The sequence below is a fragment of the Hirundo rustica genome, chromosome 3 (assembly GCF_015227805.2).
Source record: "Hirundo rustica isolate bHirRus1 chromosome 3, bHirRus1.pri.v3, whole genome shotgun sequence".
NCBI classification, from domain to species: domain Eukaryota; kingdom Metazoa; phylum Chordata; class Aves; order Passeriformes; family Hirundinidae; genus Hirundo; species Hirundo rustica.
In genome coordinates this window covers 44861446-44880022 of record NC_053452.1, presented here as the reverse complement: position 1 = coordinate 44880022, position 18577 = coordinate 44861446, and the positions used below count along the sequence as shown (strand labels likewise).

General features: G+C 39.9%; 1 protein-coding gene across 7 annotated transcripts in view; it reads left to right on the top strand.

Annotated features, from left to right (window-relative positions):
• PCNX2 (pecanex 2) overlaps positions 1 to 18577 on the top strand; it is a 150328-nt gene that overhangs the window by 426 nt on the left and 131325 nt on the right. For 6 of the 7 annotated variants that reach the window (XM_058419568.1, XM_058419567.1, XM_058419569.1 and 3 more), the window contains exons 2-5: positions 5807 to 6012; positions 8494 to 8608; positions 10945 to 10981; positions 11851 to 13125. In XM_058419568.1, coding sequence (XP_058275551.1) covers positions 5807 to 6012; positions 8494 to 8608; positions 10945 to 10981; positions 11851 to 13125 — 1633 coding nt within the window. Of the gene's footprint in view, positions 1 to 5238; positions 5443 to 5806; positions 6013 to 8493; positions 8609 to 10944; positions 10982 to 11850; positions 13126 to 18577 lie in introns of those variants that run through there. The other variant, XM_058419570.1, reaches the window with a different exon arrangement.

The following is an 18577-nucleotide window of genomic DNA, read 5'->3' as shown; positions in this document are numbered from 1 at the left end:
GTGGGGACGTTTATTCAAAAATCTCTTTCGGAGACAAGTGTTTCGGGTTTGTTTGTTTAGGGTTTTTTTGTTTGCCTTCCCCCTCCCCCCCCCCCTTTTTTTTTTTTTCAAGTTTGATCTAGTCTTACCTGCTGAGAAGGGTAAATAAATGGAAACATCCAGATACCGTGTAATTAATACGCCTTGCTGAATGTCACTAGTAAATCACATGGCTTTTTGTGCCATGCAGCTCCCTTTGTGCTGAAATTTAAACTTTGCAAGGCAACAATAACTAGAGTTTGTTTGCCGGACTTCTACATTTATTCTCCTGAAAAGCTTGAAATTTTTGCCCTTGTTTTTGTGTGCTTTCCTACTGTGTGAGAAAAGCTTAAAGTATGCCGGATCATCGAATCTATTTTGGTGTGTCCTTCAGTGATTATAGGGTAATATTGCTTCCGTTAGAGGCAGTTTCCATCCATTTGGTTCCTGAAGTGACTCAACTAAATTCTCAACTTCTAAATAGGTTTCTTCACCCTAAATGGTCAGTTAGGGGCCCGATTATCAAAAGCAAAGAGCATTTATGGCTCCCCCTGCAATCCCAGTAGAAAGCAAGTCTTGTCTTTTTAAGCGTGAATTGGTATTGGATTTTGTGGCATGGATTGCAGTGAATTCCTGTAAGATTGGCTCGTGGAGTTAATGAAACAGAATAACAATGTGCTTTCTTCTGATTGATTGCATATTTCCTATGTGAACCAGCAAGAGTCTTGCATTGTAAGATTTTCTTGTCCCAGTCGTACGTGTGATTAAAAAGGGGAAAAAAATTGAGGCTAAGGTTTTTGTCCTAGTTGATGTAAGTATGTAGCTGGAAGGATTCCTTTTGAGAAACTTCTGAACTGAAGAAGGTGTGGGGGTTGCACAAAGGAACACTGGGCTGTAGGTCAGAGCTAAAGTAGAAGTCATTTTTTAAAGAGGACAAAATGAAACTTGTCTATTGAACTCTCTTGGGCATCATCTTTGCCTGTCTAGATGGACTTGCTTTTTGTGCGGACTGACTGACTTTCTGATTAATCATCTGGTTAGATGCAGGACTTGTGTTCTTGAGCTAACATTTTGCTATGGGAATTCTTTGTCCTTGATAAGAATAATGCATTTATTATGTTGGCTGCCTGGCAGTAATTATGTCCTTACACATTTTCTTGTTTTCAAGTGGCTTGTTTCTAAGGCTTTGTAAACTTTATGCAAGACATCTGTTCTTGCCACTTAGAAGCTTGAACCCGCTTTTTTAACAGAAGGTTTTTTCTGGTTTATAAGAAATTTTGTTTATAACATTCAATAATGCTTGGGGTGATATTTGTTACATATGTGACACCAATATTTTTGATTCAGATAAAGGAGTCAATGATGTTTCTTGAAATGGCAAAATCAAAATAGATCAGAGTACTACTTTTTAAATTTTTCATTTTCTTGGGATAGTCTTTTGTTGAAGCCAGGAAGTCTCTGAAACAATGTGATTTGAATCAAATGGCAAAATCATCCATCTGTAGTTTTTTCACAGTGGCTCAGCAGAGGCGTGCTGACGGTAGCATTGAGAAGCTTAAAGTATCAAGTTGTTTCTGTTGTGTGGATCGAGAATTTCTTTCTCTAGCTTATTCAGCATAGCTTACTTTGGTAGTAAGGATTGCTTTATTAGCTTCCACGCCCCTGAAAACGCAGATCTGTGTTTCCATTACTTTATTTTCTTTATCATCTAAACATTAAAAATGTACACTGGATATTTGGCGCATCATTGCTGTCCAAATCAACTTTCAAAATTATAATGAGATTTAGTCTAACTGTGCCTTATCAACTTTCATAATACGTTAAGAATTAAAGTTATCTTATTCCACCAAGCATTGAGGATCCCTCGGTGTTTTGCACATGAAAATAGTGGTAACTCTTTAGTGTTCAATCCCCAGGCTGAATTCAGTCCCAGTAAAACACTAATGACCTATTTGGGAAATTCTTGTACTATAGCTTATTTTACAAGCTGCAAGAGAGCGTGCCTCGTGTTTGGGTGATGGCCCAAAACAATGTACTGAATGTTTCTCCTGCCTTCTGTTGGACAGGGAACCCCTGAACTTACAGGGCTGTTACTTCTTACGCACTAGATCTTGAAATCTTGCTGTGATAGGAGAAGCATAACATGGCAGTATAAGGGTGTGGGCACATAAATTAGTCAGAGGTAAACTGTGATAAAACTAGCAGCGTGTCAGCTGCTTCCAGTCCCACTTGGCCACCTTTTACCCCGCTCTATCTCTCTGTAAAAGTTAAGGATGGATGTATCTCCACAGCAGAGAGATAGGCTACCCTGTTACGTATTATATTTACTGTGTGGTAGGACAGACGCTTTAGAACTCAATGTACACCCCTGGAATTTTATTTGCTACCTACTTTCCTGTATTTTATGTTGTGTGATGGACATCTCCTAGTATTGATTCACCTTAATTAACATATAAACATGGATCTTTGGCCCCAGTGTCATATCTCCCACGCATATCTCTGATGGTGGTGGCTGACTGCACGTTTGTGTGGTAGTTTCCTCATTTGTGTTCTGTAGCACACTGAGACAGTGAGGCCCAGGTGCAGCACTGCCTTGCTTTAGATGCCTCAGGGGCTCAAGCAATGGGTGGGATACATCTGGGTCTAAGCAGCCTTTATCATTCAGCCCAATTTACAAGGCGTGGTATTTTGTTCAAAGGTTGCACACCTGTACCTTTATATATGTATCTCAGTCACCTCCACCTTTGTGCTACTCAAGTGATGTCAGTACACACGTGAAGGAGAATGTGGCTGTTCTTCTGAGAGCAATCTCTGGGCAGGCAGAAGCCCCAAGCAAAGGTGCTCAACTCTGTTGCATTTGCAGCAGTAAGTTGGGCCACGTTTGGGGTGCGCCAGCCTGCATTTCTGGCTGTGACCCCACGCTGTTCTGGTGCAGGGTACAACAAGAGAAGCTATTGGAGGACAAAAAGTACATTATGGTAGAGTTTTTAATGGGACAAGGACGGAGAAAACTAGAGCTACAGTTTTTATAGGAACCTGTGGGAAGTCATGAAGCCTCTTTTTAATGAATTTGTATTTGTAGATATTTTTTTCCTGGCTTCTAATAAGATGTCAGCTCAATTGAAGGTTTTCCTCTCCCTGGGGTGGCATCAAAAGGTCAGAGAGCTGTGTCAGTTCTTCTCATTAATGGAGGAGGTGTGCTGCCATGACCTTGCCCAGTGGGGTGTGTTCTCTTAAAGTTTGCTGAGTAACTTTCTAATTCTTTGGCTACCATTCAGCTGAGGGGATGGAGGGAGATGATGAGTATGCAGACACATGGTGTGATTATAAAACCTCATTTTCATAGAATACCAGGCTAATTTTAGCTATAGTGCATCAAAAGTGACTCTAGCATCTAATTCCTCAGTGGTCTATAACTTAATTCTTCCTTACTGTGGATTTGATAGCTTTCACCTGTCTGTACCTGGGAACACGAACTGCAGTCATAAGACGCTGGTATCTTATGCAAGAGGTCTGATTCAGAGAATGGAGGGCTTTCCCTTATCAGCTTCATCTTTCTCCTAATTCCTTATGTGGACAGGGAGCAACGTGCTGGCTTGTAGCACTCAGCCTGCCCCAAGATTCAGAGTGATAAAGATGCACTGACCATTGGTGGTCTTGATGTGGTGAGTGCACTAAAACACAGCATATCTCAGACAGATGGGCACAGAGACTACGGGCTGGCTCAGGGTGCAGCTCCAGTAGGTCTGGTCACAAGGCAGGGATGAGGACGTGCAGCACTCAGCATTTGCTAAAACTGGCCCTGTTTTCCACTCAAAAATCTAGGAGTTTCCTTTGAGTCTGTCTTGTAGCGTGCACTCTACTGGACATCTATTTTTGTTGTGTCCTGTTGACATTATTCATATAATATTTATTAAGCTTTATGAATGTCACCTATAAAGCACTTCTTTTCTCGTGGGCCATTCTGAGTGGTTACTTAATAATGAGTGTTTGATCTGTGCCTTTTAGTGTATAGTTGAAGAGATTCCTTGGAAGGTGAACAAAACTCTCTTAAACAAGTCATTACAGATAATTTGCTGTCGCTCTTTGTGAAACCAAGCAATTTCTTACTTGTTTTGTAAAAACATTAGTCATAAACCACAAATTCTTTAACCTCAAGTTCTTCAACCTCATCTAGTAAGCTTTATACCCTGAGAACATGACCTTGCAAATGGATCCTCTCTCTGGCCCGAGTTCCCTAAATAACTGAAGGGTATGCTGAGAGTTGGTATTTACACAGTACCATGAAGTACTCTTAACAGACTTAAGCCTCAACTTGTAGTAAGTCATATCTGTCTTCTTAGGGATCATTGGTAGTACGTACATCCTAAATAGCTCTTCTACTATTGTGCAATAGATTCTTTGTATCTGAATCAGAATAGTCATTAAAAAGGATTCGCCTGAAAATTTTCACATGTACATCTTGATGGTACGAAGTCCCAGTGAGCCAAATGCAGCATCAGGATTGCATCCCACTTGCTTGTCACAACACAGAAATGATTCAACATATTAATTTCAACATCAAGATTAATGTGGTGACTTGTTCTAAAGATGAAATAAGCATGCCTTGTTCCCTTCCCTTTACCTGTGTGGTTGGTGTGATTTATTTATGAATTTGAAAAAAATGATTGATTAAGTCCCAAAGTAAAGACCAGTCTTAAAAACCACCTTCAGCAGGCTTTTAGCAAGTCCTGCGTATTGAAAACCTTTTTTGTTTTTGTGTGTTGTTTGGGGTTTTTTGTTTTTGCGTGTTGCTTGGGGTTTTTTGTTTTTGCTCTTGTTCGAGAATATAGCAAAGCTCTGTTTAAATAAAACCCCTAAAACTTGAAAAGAGATTAAATTCACTGTGAGACTGCAGCTGTGTAATGACAATACATAAGCATGTTCCGTGACTATAATGGTAAAGATTTTGGTACTTCAATTATAACTGCAAGTGTCCATTGCTATGATTTGCCCCTTCCTGTAAGGAAGTATTTGTATATTAAAAAGTTGTTAGTATGTCATGTCTGTGAAAGAACTTTACAGACTATAGTTGAACTGTAATTAATTTTAATGACTAAGGGCTGTGGTGCTTATCACAGATCAGCAAACAGATCACAGACAGCTGCAAATTAACAATTATGTACTTTAGAAAAAGCATTCAAAGAGGTTGTGTCATAGTTTAACCCCAGCTGGCAACTAAGCACCACACAACCAGTCGCTCACTCCTCGAGCCTCAGCCAGGACAGGATGCCTCACTGTGTTTTTATTCATTTGCCTTGACTAGTCCTGACTAATTATTTAAAATTCCTCAGTGGTTAAGGTATTTGGGAACATGTTGTGAGGCATTAGAAAATGGACATCAAACCACAGTGTTTTACTATTGAGTCATAACTGACATATGTGGTAAGATGACAGATTTTTTTCTAAAGATTTCCCATTTGTAGATAACTAATGTTTCATTTTGTGTCTGTATTTTTATGAATTCATGGTTTAGGAAAGGCTGCAGCTGCATTAACATGGGAGTGGGAGTATGGTATTTTAAAAATATTTATAAGGTTTGTCAATGGTGAGATTTTGCTGATTTTGATAATAAATAATATCCACAGATAATAAAAAGAATAGATCATGTGAAATGGTTTGAAACTTGAAGAAACCCTTAAGCCTTTGCTGTGAGCAAAACTCAATACATATATAAAATTAAAAAAAATTAACAGCATCTTCTCAAAGAAAGCTCTTATCATTGTATCTTCATTATTTCTTTCTGTAGGCTTTTCCAGCAAATGCAGTGACAGTTTTTGTGTACTGCAGCTCGGTGACAGTTTTCTTCACGGTAATAAAGGTGATCAGCTACCGTTTGCACCTTATGTTTGATAAAGGCGAAGTAATTCAACAAAAGCTCCCAAGAAAAAATGGAAGGCAAAGTAAAGATACAGAGATTCAAAAAGGAGAAGCGGTTCAGTCCTCAAATTGTAGGTAAGGTTTTCATTGCGTTGCTGGCGCATTATGTAAAATGGGTGAGTTTGCACCTTGGTCCTGTATAGCTTAAATGTCTGTTGAACGCAAGAATATTCCTTACAGCTCTATGATGAATGACAGTTTCAAAAACTTGCTTAGTACTTTTCAGCTGGGTAGCTGAAACGTTCTTGTGGTGAACCAGGCAGAGCTGCACCTGATTCAGAGGTCGGGCAGCAGCTGAGCACCATGAAGGTGGTAGAGGGGGTATGTACTGGAGGTGCTAACAGGTCCTGAGGAAAACCTGGAACAAGTTTTTTGGGGAAGCCTTAAATGCTTGCTCCTTTGTCTTCCTACTGTGCTTACCTGCTGGGAAGAGGCAAGGAAGTGGAGGCACCTGTTGGTAAAGAAAATGCTTTAATATCGTGGGTTTGGAAGTTAAGGCAACTTCGTGTTACCTTTGTGTGCTTGTTGTAGCTTCCCTCATATCACAGCTAGATGCATTAGTTGCTTTTCCCCCTTGTGTTTTATTGTGACTGCTTATGGTGCTTTTGTGGACATGTTCATGAGGAAAACTAGTACTGCTTTTATTTCTCAGGGGCATTTGGTAGGTAGTTGTAGCTTCCCTGTTGAGGAGCCAAATACTATTAGTCTTTGATGAGTATAATCAGTGAGGCTGCTTCCAGGCTGTGATGGTATTAAAGGTAAAAACAGTAGCAAGATAAAGACTAGTACTGATATTTTCCAGATTTGTGTATTGGTAGAATATTCCACTTTACACTCTTTGGAATAAATGGAGACCTTTCCTGCTGGTTTTTCAAGCTTGAGATATGCAAACAAATGAAGCTGGCAAGTGGCTTTCAGTGATACCAAGTGTTATGACAGGTGTGAAAAATGCTGAAATAAGGTACATCTAAAAGTGACAGAAGCATAGAAATGTCCAAAGCAAGCTTAAATTGTGTAGCTTTGTTAAAACTACCAACAAGCTTCAACAGAGAGCTCTGTATAAAAGAACTTAAAGTACTTTTTGATGTATTTGTAGTTGCTACTGCCGGTTCTGTGCCAGCTAAGTAGTATCAAGATAGTTTGTGTTCCTCTGTGCTAGTGTTCTTCTGCGTCTTTGCACAAAGTAACACGTGTGCATCTGTGCTATGCTCCTGTCAGTGATTTTGCTGGGATAGTCAAGGTCTGAGAAGTGCCTGTGTGTCACTAACCAGAAGATATTTTTATTTTAGATGGGGTTATGCCTTTCAGACTGTTTTGGCTGAGAAATAAAGGTAGAATGACTTAAAAGTTGCATGTTAAATCACATGGCTGCTCCTCCCAGGTTGATTTGTATATGCACAACAATCCATTATTTAGCACTTGGTCAGAAAATAAGGCATTTAATATTAATTTGACTAGATGGATGACAGAATTTTCTAAACAGACAGATGATAGTTGGCAGGCTGGTTGAACAAGTTTTTGAAGCCAGTTAACTTAAAAAAAAAAAAAAAAAAAAAAAAAATTGTGGAAAGACATTAGAGACCCCCAGACAAATTTTATATCTTATATACAGCTTTGGAACTTTAAAAATAAATGTTTGGTGAAAAAAAACAACCCCATGAACAAGTAGAAAAGCCCAACCCCGTGATTTTCAACTTTTCACTATGGTGTTTTTCTAGGGTTTGTTTGTTTGGTTTTTTTGTGTTCTGTTTTTGTTAAACTGAATTTTTGTTGTATCATACCTGAGAAAGAGAATATTTGTAGGTTATTGATAGTAAATCTTGTCCAAAAATACCTGCTTATATGTATGGAAAAGCTAGTAGAACATATGTGTAAAAGGAATTAGTGGATAGTTTAATGTATCCACTAAGGAACTGATCAATAAATTGCCATATAATATATGAAATTAGTAATGGCTGTACATTTGCTTTGCCTAGACCAGAACAAAAATTTTATTTTCTGGTCTAATTATTATATTAGTACTCTCTGTCTTGTGTTTGAAATAGGTGTTTTGTGGGAAGTTTCCAAATAAAAGGGCAGTTGGATAAGGCTTATGTATTCAAGGGCTTAGAAAGCAAAAATTGTGAAAGAAGTAGCTTTTGATTATCATATGTCTAAGGAAAAAGCCTCAAATAGCCTTTTGTGCCAGTAAATCTGCGTGTGTGTGAGGCAGGGCAAATGGCAGTATGCATGAATAGGGAGGTTGAAGAGATGTCGCTGTATTTCTTGTAGCTCTACTTATGAGGACACCATAATTGTTTTACATTGTGGATTTTTTTATTCTTTTGTTTTTATCAAGTTGCCTTGGGGAGGAAGTAAGTGCAGAAAGGTGTTACAGTATTTTTACAGCCCTGTGCTTTCATCATTGGAGGGGAAAAAAGTGCTGTTACTTCATTGTGCCTGTGCTACTTCTTACTTCTTCCCATCTTGTTCTTATTCCTCAACTACTTCCCCAGACTCGCTGTGATGACCTGTGGTAAGAAGCATTGCTTTATCTTTCGTGTGCTTCTCCTTCAGCAATAACTCGGGGGATCATGTCGTCGGTGAGACCAGCCAGAATGACTCTACCCAGACAATTCCTGACAGTTCCAGAGTGCAGGCTCCACACTCACAGGACTCACCTGGAGCCACGGTTAGTATGTGCAGTCCTCCAGCTGTGTCCTCACCTCGTGCAGTCCGCAGCTCTCCACACACAGCTTTGTGTTGCCAGGTACTCACTGCTTGTGACATAGGCCTGCTCTGAGCAGGAAGGGTCATTCCATGCATCTACTGCTGCCATTCAGCCTTGTCCTAAATGTTTGGCTTTGCAGAGCTGAAACTGTCATACATAATGCTGCACTTCTTAAGAGGGCTCTCTCTACTCTATAGATAGCAAGTGGCCTTTGTAAATCTTGCCAAGGGCAACTAGTTTTTTTGGGGCTGCTTTGAGAGGAGGGACAGGCTAATGCAATCAGCATTATTTTGTTGCCTCTGAAGGGATGTGCTCCTGAAGCATTAATAATTTGGTTTTGTGTAAGTAGATTCATGCTTATAAAATGAACCGAAAACATCTCTTCAGTATTTAAGCGAAGCATAAAAGCCATTTAAATCTAGGAGATGTCTACAGGAGTTAAAAGTACGTATATGTGCACTCAATGCCATTGGCTGTACTTAATTAATCAAAGGTCTATGATGTGATGAAGGTGATGTATGTAAATGTTATTAAAGTAAAAAATAGGAAACACTCATGATGAGTTGAAGAAGTTTTAAAAAAATTAAGGAACAGAGTAACCCTGTCTGTGTAATCTTAAGCTACTCCCCTTGCATACTGTGATAACATCTTTAATTATGTGATGCCATGCTATTTTTTTCTACAGGACTCCCACCTCAGTCAGTGCAGAGGATGGTTAGTGATTTCTGAATAAGTGGCTATTTGATACTTCATTCTGTCTTCATATTCCTCCACACCCACCCTTTATCCCTATTTACTAGAAATTATTAAAATCTTGGTCTGAATCAGAATGATTTCTTCATTTCCTGGAGTGTTTTTACCTTTTTGTAGCATCTGTATGATTCACAGACAATAGTTTTTGGGTGTGTTTGGATTTATTTATTTTTGTTTTGTTTGTTTGTTTGTTTTTTTGTTTTGTTTTAATGAGGTAAAATATTTTTCACCTTGTTTCTGTCCTGTTCTCCAGTATTCTGGTATTTGTCCATTCTGCAAATCTATGCCTTCCTGGGATCTCATCCTAGTCTCCTGCTCCCAAACATGTAGATTGGGTCTTGTCAAACCAAGTCTCCTGTTCTTGCTGCTAGGATACCACCATGAAATTTTAGAAAATAATAATAATTTTCTCGTGGTTTTGATGCCTGTCAGTCAGAAGAGAACCACAGTAATTTTTTTCAGTGTCTTGTTCTTAATTATGCACTTAGGCTGTTGAATTTAAACTCCTGAAGTATTCCTCAGGGGTATTGTGTTCAGTTTTGAGCTCCCCAGTTAGTTCCCCTGCACATTGACCTGCTGATGAGAGCCCAGCAGAGGCCACCAAGGTGGCTGAGGACCATGATGTGTGAGGACAGGCAGATGGGATGTTTTAGCCTTTGTAAGGCTAAACTCTTTTGTGAGCATAGGAGAAGAGCTTACTGCTGTCTTCAGCTTTCTAATAGTAAGATACACAGCAAATTGAGCACCCTTTTCTCAGAGGGGCCCAGTGAAAGGGTGAGAAACAGTTGTAGCCATGGAAAGCTACAATTAGATCAGTTGCATTTAATGTCTTTTGTGTGAGGTTGTTTTGGTTTTTGATGGTTGGTATTTTTTTTTCCCCCCCTACCAAATGAGTGGTCAAATACTGGAAGAAGTGTTCCAGAGAAGTTGTGAAATCTCCAAATCTGGAGATTTTCAAAGCTCTGTTGGAGATGGCCCTGAGCCACCTGCTCAAACTGTAGCTGCTTTGAGTGTGTGTATGGCAGAGGGGATTTGGACTAAATGACCTTCAAAGCTTTCTTGGAATCTGAATGTTTCTATATTAATTTAATGTCTCTGTCCTCTAGTTTTCCACTGAGAAATACTTACCAATGCTAGAGGCCAAACTTTTAATTCTTGTGCTTTGGAAACACGTGGCTGGAACAATGGATCAGATGAACACATTCTATTCTTTATTGATTAAAAAAAAAAAAAGTCTCTGGATTAGGCACTGCAAAATTTTTTTTAAAGTACATCTTCCTTTTCTTTCCCCTCCCCAAACATTACACGCATTTGCAGTGATGCAATTTGGAGCATGACGGTTCTACAACCATCTCCCTCACTCACTCCTTGTATTTTGTGGAAGGTACGTGTTCAAATTTCAGTGATTTTAAGCAGCTTACCAATGCTGTAATTAACCTTTGATTAGATAGCTGTTGATAGCTATGTTGATAGATGGTTTTTTTTCCCAACAGAATTTAATAAATGACCATGTTAATCTTGTGTGTTTCTTTTCATTTTTTTAGGACCTGCCAACACGGGAAACTATTGAAGATCTTAGAGGTATTTTAAAGGCTTTATAAATCCCCTTAAACTGTTATTTAATCATTGCTTGGCACAAAAAGTAATGGCACAGGGGACCCCATGGCAGATTGTGTTGTGCCTCCTATTAGGATCTGAATTGAAGAGCCAGAACTAAATTTCAAGGCTATTCTAACAGACTAAGCTTTCTGAGCTGTCAGCCAAGCTGTTTGGGATGCAGCCTTTTGAGGGCTGTGCAAATAGCTCTCCCCATTTTGATATAGGGAGATGAAAGAGCCTTGCCCCACATTCTTGGGAAGCTCTGTGCTTCTGTAAAGCATTAAACTAGGAAGCTAACAGTTGAATTGCATCTTAGAGCCCTTGAACATCTGGCTGTAGACTTCTGCTGTGATTGTCAGCCTTTAGCTCTGTGCTGTATATTCCAGTGCACCTTACTTTGCCCACACTTCCAATGCTTGAGATGTCTTAATATTTTAAATAATATTTTGTTTTTGTTAAGGCTGATCACCATATCCTGTGTGACTGTTTTTAGGAACTGCAGAAAGTGATATAGCAAACCTGCATCATTAGCTTATTCTTTCTCTCACCTCTCCCTAAGTGGAGATAGTTCTGTAAAACATTTTGATTTTGAAACTAGCTGTTTCTTCAGCTGTTTTGATTATTTGAATAGACATGCTGCTACACTTGTCCTGACTTGAAAGGGTTCTATCTTGCTTTTGCAGTATTTCATATCTAGCTACCAAAAAGAAACCCTCCTTCCTTTGGAACTGTTTTAATCAGCTATGTCATCTGTGCTTGCTTTGCTCTGGATCACCTTCTGTTGGTTGAAGATCGTACTTTAATAATGCTTAGTGTTCGTGTGAACCTAATGCCCAATTGTTTCTGCTTAGGTGTTATGGTACTAGAAGACCAGGCTACACCACCAGTTTCATCTACCTCACCCTGTAACAAAGCAGATATATTACCTGTTTCTACCACCTCTGGTTCAGGTGTCACCACATCAGCAATAGCAACAAAACCAGCTGCTATGGAAACATTTCCTGGTGATGGAGTGAATGGACAGCCTTGTGGCCACCATGGATCCCAAGATATTCTTGTGGACAGAGACGTAGCTAAAAACTTCTCCAATATTTCTTCATCACAAGGTGATATTTTAAGGACTGGAGTTTCTTCAGAGCCATGGGACAGTGAAAATTCAGTTATTTCAGACCATTTAAGTAATCCTAAAAGCTACAAAAGAGAGAAATTGCCAGATGGATCACTACAGGCAGGCTTTACTAGCAGCTGCCCACAGTGCAATGCCATTGCAACCAAAGAGCACGAGCAGATAGAAAATTCTTGCAGTGCTGGTAATAGCCATGAGGATCTTGATTGCTCAAACAGTGAGACTGCTGTTGCAGTTTTGGACAATTCTCTTCCTGGAGAGCAGCTGTGTGAACCCATTAAAATTGTCATCACAATGAGTACTACACCAAACACCACCCTCAGTGACCTGCCAGGCTCTGTCCACTTACAAGCCCTGGAAAGTGAGAGAACAAGCTCAGCCCTTGACTCTGGTGTAGTTAGGGCAGGCTGGTCAAGTCAGCAAACTAATGAACAGCTCAGAATCCCTGTTATCACATTTGACCTATCTGATGACAGTAAAGCTAAGCCTTGCTCAGAAGTTAGTGAAAGTGACAGAACTCCAGAAATGTTGAGGGCAGAGCTGTCATCCAACCAATGCTCTGGCTATGAATCGGGTGATGCAGTAAAGGACCTCAGCAACCCAGCAAATACACCTCTAGAAACTAACACTTGTTCAGATCCAAATCATGAAAATGCTGTGGAAAATGTCCAGACTGTGGATTTAAGTTCTAAGGAAGACCTGCATAACCTGGATCCGCAGTCCTGTAGAACTGCTCACGAAAAGAGGCACATGCGGGTGTTGAGCGTAGACAGCGGGACAGATGTGCTTTTAAGTAAGAATTCTGTGGAGGTATCTGACAAAGAAAAGACCTTACCAACCTCTAAATCGGATCTAGAAGCTAAAGAAGGTCAGATGCCCAATGAATCTAATTTTCTAGAATTTGTGTCCCTCTTGGAATCTATTAACACCTCAAAGATGAAGACATCTAATCAATCCACTGTCAAAATGGAGACGACAAAGGAAAATGGGCTTGTTGGAGGTATTATGCATGGATTACAATTCTTTTAGAATAAGGATGTTGTGAAGAGTTTGATTACTTAGAGCAGTTTAGCTGGATATCTGCAGTAAGGCAAATTCCCAGAGGATGACTGGTTTTGCTAATAGGGCTGGGGTAGGGCTGGACTTAGTGGGACAGAGTAGTTTGGTGAAAGTGTGTGATAGTGTCACCTGCAGTTTTTTAATGTTTTTATTTTCTTGAAGAACTGTTTTTCTTCCTTTAGGAAACCTTGTGATAAACTTAGTAGGTATCCATTATGTATTTGGTATTCTGTACTAAAATGGTTTGCATGGATTGTTGGAATACCAGAAGTATCATGCAAAAATGTATATAGCTGTAGCATTACACCTGCCCTTGCACATCTTACTAGGTGCATGTTGAGGAGTTGCCTGTGTGCCTCTAAGTATGAAAGCTGGAATTGTCACTGGAGATGGTTCAACTTTTAGCTAACATGTGTGTGCATATATACATATGTTTCTATACTTCCTGAATGGTTGTGGGTTGGCTTATAATTAAAAAAAAAAAAAGGAAAATCATGTACTTGTTCTCAATAGGTAAGAGTTTTGATTTTCAGTCACTTAAAATATTTGCGTTTTAAGGATGAAAGTTTGGTGGCTGTTTTCAGTGAAAGCCCCCAGTATTTTAGTAGTATATTAATTTAATAGTATATTCCCATTCAGGTTTCCATTTAGTCAAGAGGGCTTTTATTTAAAACAAAATCAATCAGCTAATTTAAAAACCTATATGCAGTACAATTTATAGCTCTTCTATAGGAATTTCTTGTTTTAATCAACATTGGCATTGTCAGCTGTCACTGAACTCAGTGACCCTTTTCTATTGGGAAGGGCTGTTGTTTGTAGTGTCCCTAGCAGCCCTCCAGCAAAATTAGTGGGGCCATTTAATGAGGATGTGAGATACAGTACAGTGAAGGCAGATGCAATCTTGGGGCACTTCCCCAAGTGGTCAATGCAATCTGTTTCGAAGATCTGAGTCAAAGTAAAATAAGACAACCTGTATCTTCCCCCTCTCCAAAATGTTTGTTTTACCTTAGATCCTATAATCTGTTTCTAAAAATCCTAAGAGGATGCAATCTCAATACTTAGTTTCTTACCTTCCATGCAAACTTGATGGTACCCTAGAAGAGCGGCTTGGTACTCCTGTTTTGTCTGCTCCCTCTTCCACCAGCTTGTTCATGCAAGAGCCTTCCATTAAATGAAAAATGCCCAACTGACTTAAAAGGTTTTTAAAAACTGTTGTGAAATATGTGCTTTTATCTTCTTAAAGAAGTAAGTAGGATTATCTTAGTGTATCATTTTCTTTTAGATTCCATTTACATTTAATTCTGTCTTTCTCTAAGTCTGTCCTAGTCAGTGTATTACACGCCTATCTCATTCCATCTTTCACCTGCATCCATTTGTTCATCCACTTTTTCTAGTTCTGTCCCTTTAGTTCCTCAGTCATCCCTTCTCAGTTTTGGCACTCCCCTCCTGTGCTACCTCCTTATTTGTCTTCCTCTTCATATTGGTACACTCATCTTTCCTTCTGTTTTTCCTAGTAATCCACACTGTTGCTGGTTTAGGTTTTCTGTTGAGCCCACCCAAAGCTGTTGCCACCCCCCACCTTGCATTCACTTCTGTACTTACCCTCCTCTCAGCTGAGGGGAGGGTAAGTACAGGAGAAGTGAGTTGTTTTTTTTTCCCTAGACCTGCTGCCTCTCTTCTGGTGTATCTTACACATCTCTCCCGCCTTCTCAGGCTGTTTGCTCTTCACTGCAGTTTCTGTCCTTCTCTATCGAGTTTATCAGCCTGCCCTGCTGGCTCCAGTCAGTGCTCTGGTTACCCAAGACAAGTGCTGAGCAAGCCCTGCTTCTCACCTGAGCCTGCTGAGCCCTGCTGGATTCCTGGGGTGCAGAGTCACCTACCTGAACAACAGCACACAGCAACATGAGGGGTGCAGCAAGCAGATTGTGATTTTTTTTCTGTTCCTCAGCCATAAAAAGGAGTGTTTCCATGATGATTGTACCTCTGAGTGATATGACTTAGCTGGAAAAGAGAATTTCAGAAGTTAGTTTAAATGAGAACTAAAAAAGAGAGTGCAGCTAATCTAGAAAGGCCTTTCAGACAAGTACCCTCAGATAATATGAACAGGGAAGATTGCTGCATGAAAGAAAGCAATGTATGATCAGAACAGGTCAGATTCAGATTCCACAGTGAAAACAAACCCCAACCCCAGAACTTATTCATGTGTGTAGTTATTGTGCTTTAGATCTGATGAACTAGATTCTTATACGAGATCATGAGGAAATGGAAGAATTCTGCTCTTCCCTCAAACCAAGCTCTCATTTAGTGGCTTGAACTGAATTTCATAGAATCACAGAATGGTTTTGTTTGGAAGAGACCTTAAACATCATCTCGTTCCAAACCCTTGCCATGGGCAGGGACATCTTCCACGAGGCTAGGATGCTCAAAGCCCCATCCAACCTGGCCTTGAGCATTAGGGACGGGACATCCACAACTTGTTTGGGCAGTCTCTTTTGGTGCCTCACCACCCTCACAGTAAAGAATTTCTTCCTAATATCTATTCTAAATCTTCCTATTTCTATTTTCTTAAGTCTGTACTTTTGCGAGATAGTGAAGTTGAGCTGTATGCAGGTGTAATTAAATTTCTCTGTTTGCAGTGTGGGCTCAGCAAGTGTCATCCTAAAACAGAAGAGAGACTGGAAAGGAGGGATGGCAGGAGCAGGGATGGCAGCTGTGGATTCTGCACCTTGAACTGGTGCTGTGGGAAAAAGGAGATTCAATCTGAACTCATTGAGCTTGGGAGAGGTAGTTCAAAGGCAGTTATTTTTAAGAGCAAGTAGGCTTTGTTTTTCAGCCTAGTCAGAATGTGCTCTTTGTTAAAATAAATTACTGTCATTACTGGCAGTTTCCCCTTAGCAAGACTGAATTTTAGGAATGAGAAAACCTTTAATTTGTTTACAGCCTTGCAATTGCAAATATGCTTTAATAATATAGTATCTTGGAACAGATCTGAATAAACATTATTCCCACATTAGAGTGGTTGTTAAGAAAAGTGTGTGTGTGTGAATACAGAGTCAAGCTGTGCACCAGTTGTTTTGAGGGAGGAGGTTGGTTCTGTTTGGTTTTAGTTCCTTTAACCTTGCAAACTGTCTAATTGGCAAAAGTTAGCAATAGATGTCAGGTCCAAATGAGCATGAAATGCACCCCAGAAAGACTTTTATTAGGCAATGTGAAAAACATGGCGAATTCCTGGAAAGCTGGATATTCAGAGCTTTGCGAAATAAAGCTGACATTTTACATAATTTGTGGAAGGTAGGGAAAAGTGCTCATCAGAACAGTCTGGCAAGTGGGTGAATGTCATGGATGGGTCTTTGTGGGTGGCCCCTCACAGAACTTTGTGTTCTTTGGATGTAGAATAGTTATCATCCTGACCACATAAGCCTTTGACAGTAGACAGCTTGGTAAAATGAAGTATGAGAAAATGAAAACCTTTCTTTACATTTCTGAGGGTGCCAGATTTAACCTGTTAAAATACAGGATATAAAAGCTCTAAGAGCTATTCTATAGCCATTCCACCTCTTCTAGATTATGAGAAAATGCCACTGGTACTGTTGCTAAAACTGACTTTCAGACCAGTATCCTTTTACTTTTGAATCACACTTGTATCACCCATGTGATGAAAGTGTGTTGTAGGGTGAATTTTTTCAGTCTTGGAGCAGTGTAAGAAAATCTGGGTTTATTGGCAGGTTTGGGTCCCTCTGATGTGTCTTGAACCAAGTAAGAGCAGTTGTGCATCAGACTTATGCAGGGCAAAACCTCCTGTGTGTCCCCTTTGGCACAGCTGGCTTGTAATCTAGGACAGGCAGTCCTATTATGACCCAGGGAGCAAAGCCTGCCGTGGGAGTGGTGGGGACTGGCACGGGAGAAACTAAACCAGGACTGCATGGCCTGAATTTAGATGTTTTTTTAGGCTCCTTTTAGAAAAGGTACTCATCATTCTGGGCAGTGCACAAACCACAACCTCAAGTGAGTTGTTCTGGATCCCAAGCAATTACCCTTCTCCTATAAAAAACTAAAACATACTCCTGTGGGTATCTTTAGACTTTTTTTTTTTTTTCCTTACATGTGAGAAAGAGGACTATCACATGCCATGTAGTCATGGTGAAGACGAATTGTGTGTGTTGAGTCACCAGTGCAGCTGACACTTGTGGTGGGAAGTGACAGCAGGTGATTTTGCTGGCAGGTGTGTAGCACCTAGGAAATTAAGCCCTGCCTTGTGCCAGCTCATCTCTTGGAGCAGCTGTGTACCATCCCGGACTCTTGTGCCAGAGAGGGGCCGCATTGCATGTGGTGCACCTCTTTGGATGTGGAGGAACTGGTGTGCAGGACCTGGTTCTCTGAATCTGGTGCTCCATGTGTAAGGCTAGACAGGTTAAAATGTTAAAATTTCAGTCTTTAAGTCGAAGAGGTAGTAGTATGTATGATGACAAGTCTGACATCTACAAGGAAAATATGAGGTTATTTCAGAGGTCTGTATTCTGATTGGTAGGTATGATGATTAGGCTTATTCTTAGGCTACTAATGTAATTGGTGGGTATAATGATTAGGCTATTTATTCCTAGCTCTGCTGCTGATACAGGAGATTGTGTTGAACAAGTCACTTCCTGTAGCAGGTGCAATGCCTATTGCTTGTTTTTCTTGTTGCTTCAGAATTAATCCTCATTAATGGATAATGCCATGTGCTTTCTCAGTGTCCATGCTGACCTCTTGTAGCAATTCTTGGACAGTGTTGTATTCCCTTGGCATTCCTGTTGTTTGGTGGATGACCAACTTAAATGTCAGTTTTTTCTTTTAATGTATTTGTGGCATAATAGGCAAATTTGGGTTAGAGAATAAAGTGCATAAGCTAGATGTTTCTGCTAAAGCACTTGGTGAAGAAAGGATTAGGAATGTTCTTAGGATTTATGATCCACATATAGGAATGGCACAGTTCACAGCTCGTAGAGCTTTAGTTTCATGCTGGTACTACCAAAAGCATAGACTGATTTGAAATAATTTCTTTGTGACTGAACAGGCAGCAAATATATTTTAACGTGAAAATTTCTGTTTTGGAACATAATGTTGTTGAAGAAAGTGGATTCTGTAGCAAAGCAATTAATGAACAGAAGAGAGACAGGCTTAATTAGCTTAATTCTGCTTGCCCAGGTTTCAAACCAGATGGTGTTTGAAATTATGACAGCAGTGGCATTTTGTTTTACAGGAGTGAGCAGTGAAGGTTGGGATGGGGATATATAAGTAAAAGATGAGGAAGAAGGTTTGGAAGACTCTGGTAAGGGGCTACAAACAGTAAAAATGTTTGGAGGAAAGTTACAGAATAATAAAATTTCATTCCAATTACCTAATAATAAGGCGAC